This window comes from Morus notabilis, unplaced genomic scaffold (assembly GCF_000414095.1).
Source record: "Morus notabilis unplaced genomic scaffold, ASM41409v2 Scaffold99, whole genome shotgun sequence".
Classification (NCBI taxonomy): Eukaryota; Viridiplantae; Streptophyta; class Magnoliopsida; order Rosales; family Moraceae; genus Morus; species Morus notabilis.
Window position 1 is genome coordinate 860285 of NW_010362482.1, and position 20952 is coordinate 881236.

A 20952-nucleotide genomic window follows, 5' to 3' on the forward strand; every position below is an offset into this window, starting at 1 on the left:
ATTGCTCTACAATATTTAAGCAGATTCAAGTCTACATATGAACACGATCTTGTGGTAAAATATTAAATTTGTACCGTGAGCTAACTTAGCTAGGAGGGTTTAATTTAACCTTAATTATTTTGTGCATCCTACAATATATCCACTCGGTTTAAAATGAGATTAATTACACCATGTGGGGCCAATGTTTTTCCTAGATGCTTACTATTTTTTTAGGTGGCGCCAGTGGTGGGTAGGTACAGTACTTTCCATAACGAGTAGAGAGAGATTTAGGGCTTGTTCTTTTGGAGTGTAACTTGAGTGTAGTTTTTGAGTTATAACTTGAGTTGAAGTTGTAACTTGAATAAAGTTGAGTAAAGTTGAATAAAGTTGGAACTTAAAAGAACGTGAACTTAAATAAAATTGTAACTTGAGTTTAAATATTTTCCGAGTTTTGTTGTAAAAGAACAACCCCTTAGATTTTAAATTGACGTAATAGGATATAAAAGGAGCTGCAGATCACACGGTGCAAGCATCATTACCAGAGACCTAAAAAGAAAACTAGCTTAGGGAATTATGGGAAAAGCACTTATGTTGATGCAATCAAAATACCATTTAAAATAAAGTTCATATTATTAAACAGACGTCGTTTAGGGTATGTTTGGTACGAAGGAGAGATGGATGGAGGGAGAGTGGTGGAGGGAGAGCGTGAATTCCTTGTTTAGTAGAAAGGAGAGAGAGGAGATAAGGAGGGAGAGAGTCTCCCTTCAGGCTCACCATTTTATTTTTTTTCAATCAATGGAAGGATCTAACCAATCCACCTAAATTTAAATGAAAAATACTTTGTCACACTTCAAAATAAATTATTAAAAAATAGTAAAATGGATAATATAGTAACTAAACAAATAATTAGTATCCATTCTTTCAACTCTCTCTCCATCCAACCAAACAACACAAAGAATTACAATAATCTTCTCCATTCTTCCTACTCCTCATCCTTCCAACTCTCTCCATCTCTCCAACCAAACAGAGTCTTAGGGGCATTAATTATGTGATTAATGTACTCTAATTTTTATTTAATTAATCACATACCCCCTTCAATATTTTTATTTTTGAAAAAAAAAGGTAATATAAATGGACAATTCATTTTCCCATGTATTTGTTATCACGCAGTTATGCCTCTCAGAGTGTATCTCATTCTGATGAATATCAGCAGTGGAAGTTGTCAAGTCATTGTTGTTATTGTTTCTCTCACATGTCTTTCAGTTTCATGGCAGTAATAATAACTCGTTTTTGGATGATAAAATTAATGCATATCCTTTTGAAATTCATCAACAAGTATTCCATAATCAGAAAAGAAATAATAGGAAAAAAATTCAATAAATCAACATATGCAATATGCATGGCATAGGTTTTTGTTTTGCAAAATAAAAAGAGAAATTACATGGTTTGCAATAGATTTGTTGAGGTCTACTATTTATGTCATTCTAAATAGTGGGGTGCTAGTGTGATGTTTTATTTTCTTTTTATTAGTTGAATGACAATTATTTATTTTTTAGTGTAGTGACATAAATATTATTTTTTACTATTTTGAGTGGTATTTTTGTTTTTTTTAATAAAAAAGAGTGTAACCGGCATCACACACTAATTCAGACCTCACTCAATTTATTAAAACAAAAAAAAAAGTATATGAAAAAAAGGAAACAAAATAGACATGATAAAAATACTTGCAAACTCAACAAATTAAATACAAAAATGCATGCATATATACTATTCTATTACTATTATATGCATAAATATTATGTATAAATAAATATAATGTTTATGGTAGCTATTTTTTTTCTTTGAAAGCATGTTGATCACGTAGATTATGAAGAACAAAATCAAGATTGAGCCCCATAATGCGCATGAGAAAATATGCATGGGTGTGTGCATAAGCATGCAGCTTGTGAACATAACCAGGTGCGCGTGCCAAACAGCGCCAAGCCACCACTGCGGTGTATCCCAATTGCATTGAGAAATTTTGGCTTACTAACCAGAAAACGACAGTTTAAAAAGGTGTTAGTAACTTTTTTTTTTTTTTGCTAATAAAAAAAAGTTAGTAACTTAGATGATGAAAGTCCCGGTAATCATTTATTTTACCGATTTGAGTTTAGAATTCGAGTTTTGTTACAGTAAAAAATTCTCAGAAGCAGTCACATTTAATTTTTTTATTATAATAAAAAGTTATTACATAAAATCATATCTCAACTCAAATTAACGAATTAAACAGATCTTAAGTATATGTTCGACAAAATATGGCCCACCGGAAGAAGAAGTCCCCCATTTTCCTTACCCATGTATATTGTTAATTACTGTATTACTGGCAACAGTCAATCTTTTTCCATGTTATATTATCCAAAACCCCATGAAATTTTGATAACGATTTGTGGGAAATTGAAAGTGGGTTGGTTTTAGTTTTTTATTAGGAAGTAAAATTTAGAAGGAAAAGGTAAAAAAATAAAAAATAAAAATAAAAACAGAGTAGCTGACACAAAGAACATCTAGGGAAGTGAGAAAGAGAACCCCTAAAGAAAAGAACTTTGGAAACCCAGAATCAAGTGTAATTCCTCTGTGTCCTCATAACCAAAGTAAAGAATAACAGATATGAGTACCATTTTGCCCTATAAAATTAAACAAAAAAGCTAAAGTTTTCAGTCCTTGTATTGGAGACTGGAAACACAACTCCCCTCTCTCTCTCTCTCTCTCTAAATAGTTTGTTTCCACATTAAAAAAATTCAAGCATGATTTCCATCACTACCCAGCAAGAGCATTTATAGCTCCACACCCACATGTACAAAAACTTCTAAGAAAAAAGGAAAAAAAAAAAAAAACCAACCCATTGGTGATTATTTTAATCACCTCATGCTCAGAAGTTCAAGCTGTCAAACATAAAACCAAGGTATTAGAAATCTCGGAGAGAGAGAGATAGAGAGAGAAAAATAGGTCGAAGGAATCAAGGAAGTTTATACTCACTCTGGTGTTCCAAATTAAGCTTCGGAAATGGTGAGAGTCTAAGCTTGGAACGGTCATGATGTGTTGGAATATGGATTTGGTTCTGTTTCCATGGACAAAACATTGGAATAAATGCAGCTTCTCATGTTCTGAATCTGACCACACAAGAAGTAGAAGAAGAAGAAAACGACAACGCCAATGTTGTACACAACACCACCACCAACAACAACAGCAAACAAACATGGCTTCTAGCTGGTGTTACAGTTACAAGATCTCGCAAATCTTTCTCCAAACTCTTGTATTCTTTCTTCTTGTCGCTTCTTCCGTTTCATCACAAGTAAACGACGACCACAATCTTGGTGGACAAGCGAAGAATCAGACTTTCCGACCAGACCAGGAACTGCAAAAGTTGAAGATAATAAAAGCGTGTCTTAAGAAGATCAACAAGCCCGCTGTCAAGACAATTCAGGCATTAATTTGGCCAACACTCACTTCCTCTGTCTTTTTGCTCTGTTTTTTTTTTTCTTAAAAAAAATTAGTTTAATTATTTCTATGTTTTTTCTTTTGCAGAGTCCTGATGGTGATATTATCGATTGTGTGTTATCTCATAAGCAACCAGCTTTTGATCACCCTCTATTGAAGGGACAAAAGCCATTGGTAAGTTTTGTCGGAATTGTCAAGCAATCTCAGTCAATAGAGGGCAAATAACGTTTTAAAAAAAGCATATTTCGTACTTGTTTCAAGTTTTCATATCCAGATATTTAGTTAAATTTAAGGTTTTTGAAATTTTGTAGGATCCACCAGAGAGACCAAAAGGGCACAACAAACATAGCCCTTCAGGGGTGGATTTTCAGATGTGGAGATTGTCTGGTGAATCATGTCCTGAAGGAACTGTGCCAATAAGAAGAACAACTGAGAAGGATATGCTAAGAGCTAGTTCCGTTAGAAGATTTGGAAGAAAAGTTAGAAGACATGTTAGGAGGGATTCAAGCAGTAACGGCCATGAGGTTAGAACTTAAAATTTTTTTTCTAATAATTATTTATTCAAATAAATTCATGCTTAAGGAATAGAAGAATACATACATAGGTACAGAAAACAGTTTGTTTCTGTTTGTACTAGTTCTTTCTCAAACGTGAGGCAGAGTTAATTATTATTGCTTATTTTGTCTTCTTCTTCTTATTCTTCATTTTTATTTTTTCCTTGAGACAATAAGAAAGTGAAGCATAAGATGTTCTTCTGAATAAGCTAAGAACCACAAAGTTCAATTTCAATGAAATTATACCTTTTTTTAGACAACATTTTGTTTAGATAATTTTGAATATATGCATGTCAAAGCAAAATGTCCCACACTCTCCTATTTAAGCGAAATAACAGAATCAAACACAGTGAGATTCCTTTTATTAGTAACATTTACGAACTTTCATGGCAGGTGTAGTTACACTTATCTGAATGAAATATATGTGTGTATATATATATATATAATTTTAATGTCCTTTCAGATTATCAGACCAGGCCCCCCCACAAGTCTCATTTCATGAAATAACTTTCTTGTCATGCTGAGAATTTTCACAAACACATGGAATCCAAATTGAAATATCAGAAACTATAGGAATCCCATATCTGGCTACACATCATTCATTAATAGTGTATCGACTGTTCCAAGACGAGTTTTAAGAAATTCCTGAAAAATCCTCATGAAAGAAACATATCATATATTAAATGAGTTTCAAACATTGTGAGACACAGCATGCAGTTGGGTATGTGAGTGGAGAGCAATATTACGGAGCAAAAGCCAGCATAAACGTGTGGGCGCCAAAGGTCTCTAATCAATACGAGTTCAGCTTGTCACAAATGTGGGTCATCTCTGGTTCATTTGGCGATGACCTTAATACTATTGAAGCTGGTTGGCAGGTGTGTATTTATATATTCCTCTCCTTCTCATTCATCTTTAATTTCCCTCAAATTCAGTGCATGTTATCTCAATTCTAGTAATATGTTGTACATGGTATACATAATTTTTTTTTTTTTCCAATATATTTGGATACCATTTAGGGAATTTTTGCACTAGGACCTTCTCGTTTAACTATCAGTATGAACTTGCGTTTTAATCGTTAAATTAAATTCTCAATAGTCAGGTCTGTGGATTAGAGAAATCTTTTTTCACGTGCTACAAATTTTTAACGTAGACACAAACTTAGTCCAATAATTTAAAAAAAAAAAAAAAAAAAAAAAACAGTTGTTACTCGTAGTTAAAAATGATAGTTCCTACCAGAAAGGTTCCATACTTTAAAAATATTTTAATTTCTTTTTCCAAGGAAGCAATATTTCAAATAAGATGAAAATTATTTTTCATTCAAAACTGTGCATTATTGATACTATGTTTTTTCTTACCGAGAATTCTATAATATGTATGAGTGGTGCGTTTGAATGAAGAGAGTTATCGGTGGATCAATTTATCTACCATGAATCTGCATTCTGATTTCAGAAATCAAAACTTATACTCAATCTGGCAATACTAGACAATTGCACAGTATTTTTATCATTACACTGGAAACCAAATACCTGTTTTCACATTTAAAGTTGTTCTAGACTTCTAGTCGACTTCTACAGTAGAGTTTTACTTATTTCGACGGGAAAAGAAATGAACATTTAAAGCAGTTGTGAAGGCTCAACTACCTTTCATTTTCATTTTTTTTATACGTTTCCTGTGTAATATAGTCATGGTTGCTAATAATTCATCATTTAATTTTCTGCAGGTTAGCCCAGAGCTATATGGGGACAACTATCCTAGATTCTTTACTTATTGGACTGTAAGTATACAATATACGTAAACCTTTAATAATTCAACTATTTTCGTGTTATTTTCTTTAAGCAAATAATTAATTAAATACTTTTTTTTAATAAATAAAAAAATGGTGATTAACAGACGGACGCATATCAAGCAACCGGGTGCTATAACTTGCTATGTTCAGGATTTGTTCAGACAAATAGTAGAATTGCCATTGGAGCTGCAATCTCTCCAACTTCATCCTACAGTGGCGGACAATTTGATATTAGCTTATTGGTTTGGAAGGTAAATACAATAGACTTTCAACTTTTTGTTTTTCTTTTTTTGGCTAATTAATAAATTCACTTTTCAATTAAATAAACTTTACTCTGTACCCCCCAAGTTTAGTTTTTTTTTTTTTTTTTTTGACACATAATTAGCTATTATGCAATGTGCCCATAATCATATAGCTTAATTTACAAGGGAGGGTATATGAAAACATATTATAAATACTAAACATCATATCTCTTATTAATTATACATTATCATGTGATTATATACACACACACTATATAAGTGCTCTTGATTATTTCATTACAACGTCGTTGAGGGAGAAAAGATGTATTACATGAATATATACACGTACGAGGAAGATACCACAATATATATATATATACATATATAAGTTATATTTGTCCGTATGGTGGAATATTACATGCGCGCATGCACTGGTGAATTGATTCCGACAATTATTGAACTGTAATTCTCGTGCCTTTTTTTTTTTTTCCCCCCTCCTCACTTCTGCAAGATTCGCTTCTCATCCTAGCAAAAGAACTTCCCGTCTACTCTTCCACCCTATATGTTTGCTTTTCAATTTTCCTTCTTTCACAATAACAAAAGTACCTATCAACTTGTATGAGAATTCTAGAGTGGGATATTTAAAAAAAAAAACAACAAAAAAAAAACAATTTTGTTTGAATCGCCATATTCGTATTAGATTCTGTCAGTTTATATACTTATTTTTATTTTAATATGATTTGAGCAGATCTAACATTCATAAATATGCTAACCTACCATAAAAAGCTCAACGTAATATTTCAACTTTACAGCAAATGTCATGCTATTACAACTTTCCTTTTTTCTCTTCCTCCTCCTTTACCCATTATACCTCCCTGGCTTTTTGACATGATTATTATAAACCCTTAGCTAAGCTAAAGCTTAATTATCGCGTGTATCATGTGGAGTTAAGGCAAAAGAAATTGATCTAAAGTTTTTAGCATTAAAACAAAAATTGCACTATTGTTTTGCAGGATCCAAAGCATGGAAATTGGTGGCTAGAATTTGGCTCCGGAATTTTAGTTGGATACTGGCCGTCATTTTTGTTCACACACCTAAGAGACCACGCAAGCATGGTCCAATTTGGAGGAGAAGTTGTGAATTCAAGGCCTTCTGGTTTCCACACTTCAACACAAATGGGAAGTGGACATTTCGCCGGAGAAGGGTTTGGAAAAGCATCATATTTTAGAAACTTGCAAACTGTGGACTGGGATAATAGCTTGGTTCCCTTATCAAACCTTAAAGTTTTGGCTGATCACCCAAATTGCTACGACATACAAGGAGGGATTAATAATGTTTGGGGTAATTACTTTTACTATGGTGGGCCCGGAAGAAATGTGAGGTGTCCCTAAGGAGGGGAAAAGAAAAAAGAAGGTATAGATGTGGGGTTTTATTTTATTTTTTTTAATTTTTACATATATGGGTTTTTTTTTTTTTTTTTTTTTTTTTTTTTGGGTCATTTGGGTTTGTTTTTTTTTTTTTTTTATTGTTGGGTCAATTGGGTTTGATCTTCTCTTGATCAATGGGAAAGTTTGGGGTATTCCTATATTTGTTTTCTTTGTTAATCCAATATTTTTCTTTTCCTTTTTTTTTTCCCTCAACTAACATGGTGATCCATTAATTTTATCACCCTTAGGGATTGTGTATATTTGGAAAAAAAGAAATAGTGAATATAGTACGGTTTGTGATTTTGGTTTCTCCTTTTTTAATCGTTTGGCAATATGCTAAAAGATTGTGTTTAAATTTGCAATAACATCAATTAAGTTCTTAACTATATACCAAACCGAAAATATATATGTACTTGGAATTATATGGCCAATATCTAGGCAATATATATAGCTCATAAATGAATTACCTACCCTTATTAATTAAATGAAAAGTGTACGTACAAACATTATTAGTACCTCACAAATTAATTCACAATTTTCCCAATTCTTTCTTTGTCATAACTTCTGTGATATGCGTTTTTCCAAAACATTTATAAGTGATTTAGACACTCAACTCCCTCTATATATGGAGGAAACAAATTTAAAAAAAAAAAAAAAAAAAAAAAAAAAAAAAAAAAAAAAAAAACTCTTGATGGATAACCATATAAATGATTTTGATGACGCGGGTCCCAATTACTGGAAAAAAAATTACTGAATATACAAATAAAAAATATATATTTGGCATGAAACAATCAAGGAGCTGGGAGAGAGGGAGAGAGAGCTTCCTTGGCTTGGAAGAAAATATTGAAATCAATCTAGTGGTGCCATCATTTCCCAGAAAATAAAATATGAAGAAAATTATAACTAATAAGTGTACCACTTAAAACGTACCGTAGAAGAAAAAATAACTTAATTACCTGAAAAAAAAAAAAAGAAATAATGCTACTGAGTACTTGGGTAATAATAACATTTAATTAGCTCGCGCATTGGTTTGTGTTCCCACATGAAGTTGTCTAGACGTGCAAGCTAATTATTATATGCATCCATATGGTTTGCCAACAATCTTTTGCATAAAGTATACTTTGTTCCTCAAAGGCTATCATTCATTTTGCAAGTTAACTTCACGTAGTAGGAAAAGCTGTCGACATTATCATGCACAAATTAGATTCGTTTTCTTAAACAAACAACTTAATTAGTCAAATGACCACTTCAACCGCGATAAGATTTCCTTTATATTGCACGTCTTAAAAATTAATGATACTAATAAACGTGTATGACCTTTAAATCTTGCTAATAATTCTAAGGATAATATTCTTCTTCTTCTTCCTTTTTTTTCTTTTTTTATTTTTTCAAATGATGGGAGGTGATTCATTTAGTATGAGGAGTCAACACTCAAACTAGTGCAATAATAATTCCATATTATTTCTTTTCTTTCTCTTTCACTAGAATCTATTCCACATGTCAATTTTTTGAGATGCACCACAAATACAAAAAAAAAAAGATTTTATTTTGGTCCTTGAATAAGAAGAAAAAGAAAATGTGGTAAGCCAGTATAATTTAGTTTTTAACTGAATTTTAACAACATTAGTTAGTGACTAAATTTTGAGTTACATGATGCCAGTGGTGGATGTAAGTACAGCTCAGTGGGGCTATTGCCCCTACTCAAATTTTTTTTTTTAAAAATATTACCTTTAAAAATTTTAAAATTTTACACTTAAATCCCTACTGAAATAATATATGCCCTCACTAAAATAAATATATTTTCTTATATGTCTTTACTAAAATAATTTGTTAAAAAAAATTTAATGTACACTCCCACTAAAGTGAAAGGCTGGCTCCGCCCACTGGATGATGCCATCACAAACTATTAAAAATGCCCCATAATTTTCACTATTCTTTTTTATATCACGTCTCTCATTGGTCAGATTCAAGTTGTGAACATGATTTTTCAAGACCCAAAAGAAAAAAAAAAAAAGATCAAGATGGATCCGGGTACGGGTTGGTTGGTGGTTGCCGTTGCCCTTTTAATTGACCCTCCTAAACGTCACCGGTGGGTGACTGACAATGACTGACAGCATTACGTGGCGAGCCCTTTTGAGCTGTACACGTGGCATAATATGGACAAACAAAACTAGCTGACAGCTCTCTGTGCTCCATCAGTATTCAGTACCAGTATCTACGCTAGATTTTGTTGGGTTTGGTCTACGAAACGCCAAATATTTGCTTGTGATTAGTCTTTATGTGTTGGCATGATTTCCTTCCGAGGGAATAAGGAATTTCGAGACAAGACGACAACCTTAGGAACTGAGACTACACTTTTTTTTTTTTTTTTTTTAATGGCTCCAAACACAAGAAGGAGTCAAAAGAGCAAAAAATTTTGAACGTAAGATTTTTGCATGCTTTTTGAGCCAAAATTTTGATTTTGACTTCTTGGTTTCTTCATCACCCAATCGTCATCTTATTATTTTTATCTTTATGAGCTTCTCGCTTTCGCTGTGACGAGGGTAAAGTTTGCATGCTTGTGTTTTGAACCAATGCCAACTGTTATTTTTGTTTTAATTTGCGGACAATTCTACAACTTCTAGGCATCGTTCGACAACTTTAGTCTCAAAAACTAGTCTAAAATTTGCTGTCACTTTTAACTAGAGGTCAAAATGTTGCCTGTTCATATCATTTAATTAAGAATAGTGACCCCAGCAACATGTGTGATGTCACTTCCGCTTTACTTGTCGACCGATTTTGACAATTTGTCCGTCCTTGGACTTGCTAATTGCTATATCTTTGAGTGAACGAGGAACTTTCGCTGTGGAAGATTTGGAGACAGAACGGTACTTGGTGAACGGTCTAATACGATTTTTTCCGGTGAATTATAGAAAATATCCCTTTTAGATAATCGGTATTCGAATATGCCACTTTTATATTTAAATCTAATCGACCTTCGAATAAAAACCCAACAGGGCATGTTTATTTTGCATCAAAGAATAAAGAGAAGAAGTGATTTTCTTTCTCATTTAATAATATGTTTATTTACAAAATTAATAATAGAGATTTAGTAGTCCCCACACAATATAGGAAATGAAGAAGGGAATACTAATCCTTACACCCTCTTAATATTGATTCATTGTCTAAGGGAATAAATACTAAATTTACTTATCTACTCTTAATTAATTAATTACTATACATTCAATAATTATTTAATTGCTAAAAAAAATTTTAATGATTACATTCATAACTAGGGTTGCAAGAAATCACCCCGAACCCGACGAACCTGGCTGAGCCGAGCCGAGCCGACCCTACTCAAAAATCACAGGTTTCTAATTTTTTATTTAATTTTCAGTTTTAATTATGCCTAACCTGCACTGTGCGGGTAGGGGCGCGGGATGGGGTTACATGAACCCGAGATAACCCTACCCGGCCGAACATGTTCAAAGTAGGTAAAACAATGTCCAACACTTCAAATTCTTACTTTCATAAGTTTATGAACTTTATGCATTTAAACTGTTAACTTATTTATATTTTGGATTCACGGTTTGTGTAAAAAATGCTTGTATGCCATAGTTGTTGAATTAGGACATTCTTTATTTATATTGGAAGTGTTTGATTTCAAAGTGAGTGTTTTAATTGTTCACCTTGCATTTAGACCCCCTCTTGAAGGAAAGACATGTTTTGTTTGATAATGATTTCTTCTATAACAAGCACAGATTAATTGACTAAAAAGTGATCATGTGATCCTTGAGATCACCAACCCGAGTAACCCGACCCTACCCGAGGTCACCCGAAAGGTTGCGGCTTTGTATACTTAAGAGAGTGTCGCGGCTCAAAATTTTCTCAACCCGCACTGGTCGGGTAGGCTCAATTTTTCGGCTCAACCCTACCCTACCCGGCCGATTTACACCCCTATTCATAACATTATTATTCCTAATTTTAGTAAACATAAGAAAGAGAATGAGGTTATTTTCTATTACACCATCTAGTATTCAAGTAAGGACATAAAATAAAATAAATGACGCTTAATTCTCTTACTTTACTTTCTAATCTCATTACCTTTCCCATTACATTCCTTTATGGTTTTGTAAACACACTTTAGAGTGACGGTAATTTCACACCTATATTGGGCCATTTTAAATCCCTCATTCCTACATTAAAGAAAAAGAAAAAAATTTCATATGGTATCCTGTGTTATAGCGTAATTATTTTTCAGTATCTTGTGTTTTTAGTAATTTTAAATTGACACCATGACGTTTTAAAAAATTATTTTTTAATACCTTAAAATCATTTTTTAGGATGTAAAATTACAAATTTTCCCTTCTCATTACTTTACCAAAAATTATTAAATTTAGAAAAAAATTCTGAAAAAATTATTTTTAATTTAAAGCATTATTTTTATTTTTAATTTTTAAATGTTTAAAAAATTTTCATAATTTTTCTAAATTTATTATTAGTTTTTTGGTTAATTAATGAGAATGGTAATTTTGACATTTTACATTTCAAAAAATAACATTGAAGTACTAAAAAATAATATTTTAAAACGTCAAGATATCAATTTAAAATTATTAAAAACACAAGGTACCAAAAGACAATTATGCTATAACACATGGTACCAATATAAAATTTTCACTAAAAAAAACCCTATAAAATACAGCAAAATTCTACTAATTATGAGACATGTTCTATGACTAGGCATTCCATTCTTCCAATCCAAACGATACCAGAGCAATCTATCTCCAATTAGCACCAAGTCGCCAAACAAGCTGCTGAGCACGGAAATGAAAAACAAGAAGTAAATAAACAATGAATTGGAAAATCCAAAACTTGGGTAACATCTAAGAACTATAAAAGAGTTGAACAATAATGGTATCTAATCGTCCACGGTCCACGTATTACTGCATTCTTTTGATTAGTTGTGCTCCACTTCCGACATTCTAGACCAACATGAGCAGACCAACTTGAACCGCGATATAGCTTGCCATAAACGACACAAATCTAGGTCCTGTAGAAATGATATTTGGCAAACGAGGATCAAGCATCTTCACCTCAATGGTACAAAATTATTAGCCAATGGGGCATTCTTCATAGGGCTAAAATTAATCTTTCCACCTTAGAAAACTGGCACATTCTATTGTCAAAACGGAAGACCATGTAGAGACTATTCAAAATCACTTCTACAGGAGTTCTAATTCTGAGAACAGAGACAAAAATAGAGAGGTGGAAAAAAAAAAAACTCAGTCTACGCATATCTCCTCAAGCAACTTCTTGCTGGCGTCACTCACTTCCACCTCCTCCATTTTTAATCGGCGACGCATCGAAGAGCTAGTCCTTCCAGCAGCAGCATATGTTCTTATCAATGATTCAAACACATCGACTTCCAAGAAATTTACGACCTTCTTCAAAATCTCCAGAAAACCTTCTGCACCATCCACATCTTTTTCTAGCTCAAAATTCTGCATCAACGTTTTGACTATATCTGGTGATGGAATCCATTTCTCGCCATCCCCTCTGCCGGTAGATATTGCATTGGCAACAAAATCAACTGCTGATTTGAAATCTTCATTCCTCAAATAATAATCAAGAAAGATCTCCCAAGTTTTTACATTGGCTTTGGCCCCTCTTCGGCGAGCATGTTCCTTGAGCTCCTGAGCCTTCTCAAGTGAATTCTCTTTAGCATAAGCTCCAATCAGAACATTTGCAACCCGAATATCATAAGCTGAGCAGTTAGATTGCCATTCCCTGAAACATTTCTCTGCACCTGGTAGATCTTTCAGATTAACCAACACCTGGATCATGTTTAAATAGCTTATATTTGAAGTTTTAGGAAATGCCAATCTCAAAGATCGCCATATTCGATAAACTTCAACCAGATTTCCCATCCGACCATAGAGTGTAATCAGGAACTGGAAAGCAGAATGGTCTCTCTCCACATTTTTCTTCTCCAATTCCTTGAGTGCACTTTCTGCCATCCCAAACAAACCAGCGTCAACATAAATGGATGCTAAGTTGCTATATATTGTCCAGTCACTAACAACTCGGCCATCCTTCTTAATCTCGTCAATAACCCTTTCAACTCCAGAGATATCATCGACAGCAGCAAGAGCACGCATCCAGACATTATACGAGTAAGAATCCAGCATAATACCAGACGCCTTCATTTCTTGTATGATAGCAGGTATTTTTTCTGGCTTCCCCTTTTTTGCATATAGGGTCATAAGGCTATTATAAGGCATGGAGCTCAAAGGATGATTTAATTCCTTCATCTTCTCCATAAGCGCTTCAGCTTCTTCGGTTATCAATTCCTTGCAATAACAATTGAGCAGCGCCCCATAGCTTAGATGGTTCTTAAAAGATTCGGGAAGATCAACGAAATAAGTTTCTGCAGCAGGAATACCCCTAGCTTTTGCAATTAAATCTAAATGTATGGCCTGATCACTGACCGTCTTGTTCATTCCCCTTTTAGCCATTGCTTCGGATAGCTGTATAACATAATTCAGTTCACCAGTAAAGAGCTAATAAAAATGGCCAAAAACAATTGGGATTTCACTACCAAATAAACTCATTTCTATGCCACAACATATGTAACCTTTGAACTAGTATGGCTAATATGCGCAAACTTTAAAAACAATATGTGTCACTGTATTGTTTAAAGATGGCAATAAATCTAAGACCGTGTTTAGTTCCTAGATTTGAATCAAGTCCGCCATCCAAACCGTGTATGGCACAAAAAATCAGACTGTGTTCGGATTGAAAAATTCGGTTTAACCCCCAATTTGAGATTCGGCCTCTTCTCAATTCAGCGATTTGAAGTTTTGAACCCTTCCGCTATGAAAAAAAATTCAGATTTTTCATTTCAAACCAAAAATCCACAATGCAAACCAAACGGAGGCTTAATGTTAACGCTTTTGCTATTTGATACAAATCCACACTACTCAATTTTGAAACAATGAACCAGAGTTCGCAAAAAAGGCGGTAACTTTGAAGACCTTCCATGATTCGCGAATCCATTAATACCTTGTAAAACTATTTGAATCTCTAAGTTCTAGGAACTAATAACTGAAAACCAAGATCATAAATAGAAATGAGGAAATGGAGATGAACAGACCTTGAGGGCAGGGCAATAGAGCTTGCGATCGCGAAGCTTCCTGAGAGTGTCGTCGACCTCCCATTTGAAGACTCGCTTGCGGCTCTTGAGGAAGTCGTTGAGTTGCCGTCGAACGCTGACCTCGGAGCCGCCATCCTTGAACAGCCTCTTGTACAGAGCTTCCTCCAGGTACTTACTCGACCGTCTCGTCACGCTTCTGCTGCGACTCAACAGCTGAAACGCCATTTTCGACCTCTCTGAAACTAGGGCTTTTCACTGCGTGTGATGCGATCAAAAACCCTGAGAAGAAGAGAAAACTGATATGTTGCCCCAACTCGCTGGAAATGAACTGGACTGGGCGCGTCGATTTGGGTTTAGTCTGGGCTTCAGTGACCCACGTTAACATGTATCTGGGCTTTTTAGATGGGCCACACATATATAATTGGAAAGATCGGAGTAGAAGTGTAGCCCAAGAACAACATGAATGGTAGAGAAAACAATGGAAATACCCTCAAATAGGTACCCCAATCTATTTCTAAATTCTAACCCCCAAAAATTAGCTCATTAGTTTCTATCTTTTTATAATTAAAATAATAAAAATAGTTAAATTAAACATTTTTAAAATTTCAAAGTTACCCTCAATGGTCCATTGGTAAATTATAAAATATGCTGACGGTCTCCCGTCGCCAGGCGGTGAGTCTCTATCCAGCTGGCCATAACCTGACAGATTATGATCCATAAGCTGATAGATTACACCGGTCATTAAAGGGTCCATGATCATAACCTGAAAGGTTATGATCCATAACCTGATAGATTACACCAGCCACATAAGGGTTCCTGATCATAACCTGAAGGGTTATGATCCATAACCTGACACATTACACTAGCCACCGCAGGTCTCCGGTTGGCCGCTGGCCATAACCTCTCAGGTTATGATCCATGACCTAATAGATTACACATGCCATCAGCGGGTCTTTGGCTATAACATGACAAGTTACGGTCCATAACATGACAGATTATACCGGCTGCCAATCATGACTTGACAGGTTATGATCCATAACATAACAGATTATACCGGCTACTGGTGGGTCTCCGACCATAACCTGACAAGTTATGATCCATTACTTGACATATTACATTGGCCACAGACCTTCGGTCACCGGCGTTAGTCATAGTATGATCCATAATCTGTGGTTATTTTAGTCTTTTCAATTTATGATGAAAATATCTCATATAAATGAAAGGGGTAAAGTTTTTTGAAAAGGGTAGAATTAGGAGGTTTGGTAATAATGGAGTAAAACATGTAATTCTCTCTTAATGATACTACATTTTTTAGTAATGTTAGGATACCAACTTAAATCTCAACACTCGTGTACTAATTTATTTAGTATGTGAATTGTCATTTTTTATTAATAGATACAATCTCTTATCATTAATTGATGTGTCAACGATGTTAATACATATAAATGTAAAAATGAGAAGTCATACGCCATATTAATTGGTATACAATAATCGAGACTTTAACTAGTATCCCTACAATTATTTTTTTCAAAAATTTCAATTACCACCAAGGTAGTGGTGTTACTCGTGCATTGGCATTGCAATTATGCTCAAGCAATTTGCACACTTAGGCCTCGTTTTTTTTGGGCTCGAGTTATAAAGTGAATTTATATGAAAAAATATTGTAATAAAAAAATTAAATTTAAATTTTTGTGAAATAAAATACTTTAATAAAAAATTTAAATTGTAATTCTAAGTTATAAAAATAACAATTCCTAGACAAGAGATCGGATATGAGTCTCATATGCATCGTTTTAGATTACTTACGAACCGCCAACTGTATTTTTATTAGCCCTTGATGAAGTTTAGTTGACGTGTTTTGTCTCTTAATATTAGTATTTAAGATTCTATATAGTCATTTCTCAATATGTGTGGGTGTTATGATGACTCTTGAAAAGATAACTATGATGGATTACTAGTTACTCTCCAAAATTTTTAAATCAAACAAAAAAAAATCCTGATTTGAAACACACTTATAAATAAAAAAAATAGACGTTTATAAATTAAGATGGAAATGTTAAATTTTAAACTTTAATAACTTTTTCACTAATACTAGAATTTGACATTGGTTGTTTTATACTTCCTAATCCGATTACTTATTCCATGCACTCTGGATTAACATATGTCGACTTGAATTATTCAGTAGACGTTTGATTCGTAGATTAAAAATCATAATTTAAAATTATTCTCGTTTTACGTGTATTTTTATAAAAAAAAATACTGGAAAAAATCATAAATTATAATTCAAAATCAAGACGAATACATGAAACAAATATCTTCTTAGTCAGTTATAAATAAGATAAAAGAAAAGATATTTTAGATTAGGATAATTTAATAAGATCTCGCTTTTAATTTTAAAAACCAAACACAACCAAGATTGATTGGACTTGATTCAAAATATCTACGATCAGCTTAAAAAACGAAAAGAAAAAAAAAAGGGTAAAATTTAGGCCTCAGCCATCTGTTTTCGACCAGGTACAGTACCAAAGTGAACATGAGATTAGAATACCTTTTTTTTTTCTCTCGTTTTTTATTTTTCCCTTTTTAGGTAATGAAAAAATTATGGTAGGGACTGGAATGAACCATTAGAAAAGTGACAAAATTCATTTAGAAAAAAACAAAAAATTTTAATAAAAAAAATTGATTTGCACAAGTCCTAATCAGAGAGAGAAACAAAGACTGTGGTCCGTGGATCCGCCGAGTGCTAAAGAATAGTATTATTGCTAGTACAGCTAGCGAACCATCTAGAACTTTATGGTGTCCCCTTTGTTTTTCTTTGACGCGCACGTATTTCCAACACGTTCTAAAGATGGATTGGATTCAGGTGATTGATTAATGTATTAATCAACTTATTCTATAGTCTTGACAAACATGATTAATGTATTAATCAACTTATTCTATTGTCTTGATAAACATAAAACTGATTTTTTTTTTTTTTTTATAATCTACGTCAAATAAAACAATCCAACCTCTGGAAGTTTCTCAATTATAAAGGTTGATTATTCCTCCACTAAAATCGTGATCTTCACCCTTCAGATCAAGTGTGGACATTTTCACGTGGCCCACGTATCATAAAATCGTATATTTTATTCTCCTTCAATATAATAATGTCGCTTCTTTTTTACGATTTAATTAAATAAGCTGTCGACGAAGAAAAAGAGAAAACTATTTCTTTTTAGGAGATTTCACTATTGAAAAGTTTTGTTTCAATTGTTTTAGGAAATTGTTATTGTATGTATTTTTTAATTAATATGATTTTGACTGAATTTAATAATAAAAAACTAGCCTCATTAATAGAGATGTTATACTAGAAAAGATTTTTTTTTTTTACTAAATAATTCAACAACTAGCCTCATTAGTTGTTATACTAGAAAAGATCCGCCAAGGGATACAATTAGATTAAGGACGGGATTTATGTTTAGGAAAAAGCTTCATTTAAGAAAAGCCGCGCGCATTGATTATTGACATGTGGATATTGCAAACTAAATAATTCAACAACTAATGGTATTAGAACCATTATTAATAGAGGGAGAATTTAAGGAGTGAAACGTTGGCCCGTTAATTTTACCGATTCGAGTTTAGAATTTGAGTTTTGCTATAATAAAAAGCTCTCAGAAACAATCACATCTAACTTTTTTGCCACAGTAAAAAGCTCTCACATAAAGTCACATCTCAACTCGAGTTAAAAACTTGAATCAGCGAACTAAACGGGCATTTGCGCCGTGTATGAAAGACGGTCAGAGGTGTTTTTTTATTTATTTTTTATTTATATAAGAGAATGAGGAATGCCACTATTTTTAAGTGAGGTTTAGAGTGACTCAAATTTTTAATTTATGGTTAGAGTTAAGGACTTACAACTAATTAGACTGTCCTCACTTATCGATGGTCAAAGGTGTTGATTTATAGTACGTCCCCAACTATAAATAAAGGCTCACCGTTAACCATACTTTATTATTGTAAGAGGAATGTGTTTTTAACAGTTAGATTAATTTTTTTAACGGTTAAATTTGTGTTTGTTCATATTAAAAATTTACAGTGCGTCATATAAAACTGCTCTTACTACAAATCTAATTATTAAAAAATTAATCAGCCGTACAAATACTTGCCTCACTGGTAGAGCAAAATAGCTTGTTCTATGTAAAAATTCCCTGTCTTTAGTCGTTTTATTCTCTATCAATAGTGCTAATTCTTAATCGTTAAATTTAATTAAAATTGTAGATTTAAAAAGTATACATAACAGATAATATAAATCTTATGGCTTAAAATAAAAAAATTACCGATAGTTTATTTTTTAGTCCCACCAAAAAAACTATTATTATTATTATTATTATTATTATTATTATTGTTGTTGTTGTTGTTGTTGTTGTTGTTGTTGTTGTTGTTGTTATTTGTAGTTTAGTGAGGGGGAGCTGAACAGCCCCAACTCTATGGTTGTGGTGTTTTCTTGTTGTTGGTAGCCAACACGAAATCTGCATGTGCCACGCACTGGCCCTTCAACGTTGAAGATTGACCAACCGCCCACGCTCATTTCTTGAGCGTGTACCATGCCATTTGCATTATAGTATTATGCTGGGATTTTTATGAATGTTTTTTGAGGAAAACATATTAAAAATGTTTTTTGGGATTTTTATGAATGTTAAGATTATATTAAAACTGTATCCTTTTCCAAAAAAAAAAAAAAAAAAGTGTTCCATGATAAATTTTTTGTACGAAAATATAACAGTCTCGAATAATATCGCATGGAAAAAAGTATGTTTTTAAATACTATTGAATTACTCTCTTTCTCTCTCTACTTTTTTTCTTTTTCTTTTTTTTTTTTTCTATTGAGACGAAGAAAATAAAGAAAGGAGGAGGAATAACTTTTTTTTTTCTTCCTTTTCACATTATTTGAGCTGTTCCTCAAAAAAGTTGAGACTCAAATAAAGTGCTAAAAAGAGTGTTAAATCACAAAACGGATAATTACTTCTATTCACAATAGAGACCAAACAAGAGATTTTGAAAAGGCCAATGGAAATCAAATTGCATAACCAACAAACGAGACCAACTGCCATGTCAACCTCCAAAAAGGAAAAGCGCATGTTTTTGCTTGGAAGAAACAACTTCTCACACAATTTTTCTTTCACTATTATTGTGCATTCTTTGTGCCTTGTTCACTTCACAGATTTAAATTTTCAATTCAAATTGAGATGTGACATTTTATGAGAGCTTTTCACTGTAGCAGAAAAAATTAGATGTGACATTTTTTAAGAATTTTTTACTGTAAAAATTAAAAATTAAAAATTCGAATCAATAAAATGAACGAGGCATAACACTTTTTCTCCTCTTTTTTGGAGATTTCTCTGATTGGTCTCAAAAAATAAATATTTAAAGGCTCGTTTGTTTTATATACTTAAATTTAAATTATTTATTTTACTACAGTATTTTTTCTCATAAAAAATTTAAATTTTAAACGTTAAAATTAAGAATTATAATTTGAATAAACTTTCAAGCGAACCTTAAAAGATATTTTTAACTGTCAAAATTGTATTAAAAACCTACATATTCTGTATATTTTTATTATAATGTAATTTTATTCATATCTAATAATTAAAAACTCTTCCTGCAAGCTCTATTGGAGGAAGACTTCGAACCCCCAAGCCTAAAAAAGAAAAATAAATAAATCTAATCGCATGCAATTGCAATGCACGAGAATTTGTTGCGCGTGAGTGAGATTTTAGAACGTTAAATTGGGAAGAAATTGATGAAACGGATAGGGGGGTCACACGGATACAGTTGGGGGTTGGTTTGATAAAGAACCTTCCAGCTCAACACCAGCGCACAAAAGCGTGAAAACAAACGCCTTCAATTAGAATAGAATAGAATATAGAATATAGAATATAGAATATATAACCAAAACCAAAAAATTCCAAAAATTTCCCATAGCCAAAAAAACTTATTAGCAAAAACACCCGTATTTATCAATTAAGTAGACGCTTCGTATATTAATTCTGAATTATAATTTAAAATTATTTTTAATTTATATATATTTTTTGTAAAAAAAATATTATAACGAATCAAACTAAAATTTAAATCATGACACAAATTCTCAAATAAAATACTCCTTAAACCTGTAAATCATATGTCAAGGGTTTATTCTTTTAGAGTTTAATTTGAATATAATTTTTGAGTTAAATTTGAGTTATAATTTGAGTTGAACTTGTAACTTGAGTTTGTGTTTGCTTGTATACATTTGAGTTATGGTTTGAGATAAGAATCTTTTTGAGTTTGTATTTGAGTGAGTCAAAACTTGAATTTGTATTTAGATAGTATTTCAATAAAA

The 20952-nt window shown here is 32.7% G+C and overlaps 2 protein-coding genes across 2 annotated transcripts; one reads left to right on the forward strand and one right to left on the reverse strand.

Annotated features, from left to right (window-relative positions):
- The first annotated feature begins 2671 nt into the window (after positions 1–2671).
- LOC21410296 lies at positions 2672–7463 on the forward strand. The gene is made up of 7 exons (XM_024168179.1): positions 2672–3439; positions 3541–3627; positions 3765–3977; positions 4718–4882; positions 5728–5781; positions 5898–6044; positions 7049–7463. The coding sequence occupies exons 1-7, from the start codon at positions 3047–3049 to the stop codon at positions 7424–7426; spliced, it is 1437 nt and encodes a 478-aa protein (XP_024023947.1). The 5' UTR covers positions 2672–3046; the 3' UTR covers positions 7427–7463.
- Positions 7464–12603: 5140 nt separating this feature from the next.
- On the reverse strand, positions 12604–14860 carry LOC21410297 (pentatricopeptide repeat-containing protein At1g60770). Its single transcript, XM_024168177.1, has 2 exons — positions 14595–14860; positions 12604–13968 (listed from the first exon to the last, which is right to left on the reverse strand). The coding sequence occupies exons 1-2, from the start codon at positions 14817–14819 to the stop codon at positions 12724–12726; spliced, it is 1470 nt and encodes a 489-aa protein (XP_024023945.1). The 5' UTR covers positions 14820–14860; the 3' UTR covers positions 12604–12723.
- Between the last annotated feature and the right edge of the window lie 6092 nt (positions 14861–20952).

Excerpts from the sequence above, each read along its gene's own strand:
- LOC21410296 (XM_024168179.1), top strand. The coding sequence starts at position 3,047 with ATGATGTGTTGGAATATGGATTTGGTTCTGTTTCCATGGACAAAACAT. Across the intron at positions 4,883-5,727 it reads CTATTGAAGCTGGTTGGCAG|GTTAGCCCAGAGCTATATGG; the intron begins GTGTGTATTTAT and ends AATTTTCTGCAG. Across the intron at positions 5,782-5,897 it reads GATTCTTTACTTATTGGACT|ACGGACGCATATCAAGCAAC; the intron begins GTAAGTATACAA and ends GGTGATTAACAG.
- LOC21410297 (XM_024168177.1), bottom strand. The coding sequence starts at position 14,819 with ATGGCGTTTCAGCTGTTGAGTCGCAGCAGAAGCGTGACGAGACGGTCG. Across the intron at positions 13,969-14,594 it reads TCTATTGCCCTGCCCTCAAG|CTATCCGAAGCAATGGCTAA; the intron begins GTCTGTTCATCT and ends TATGTTATACAG.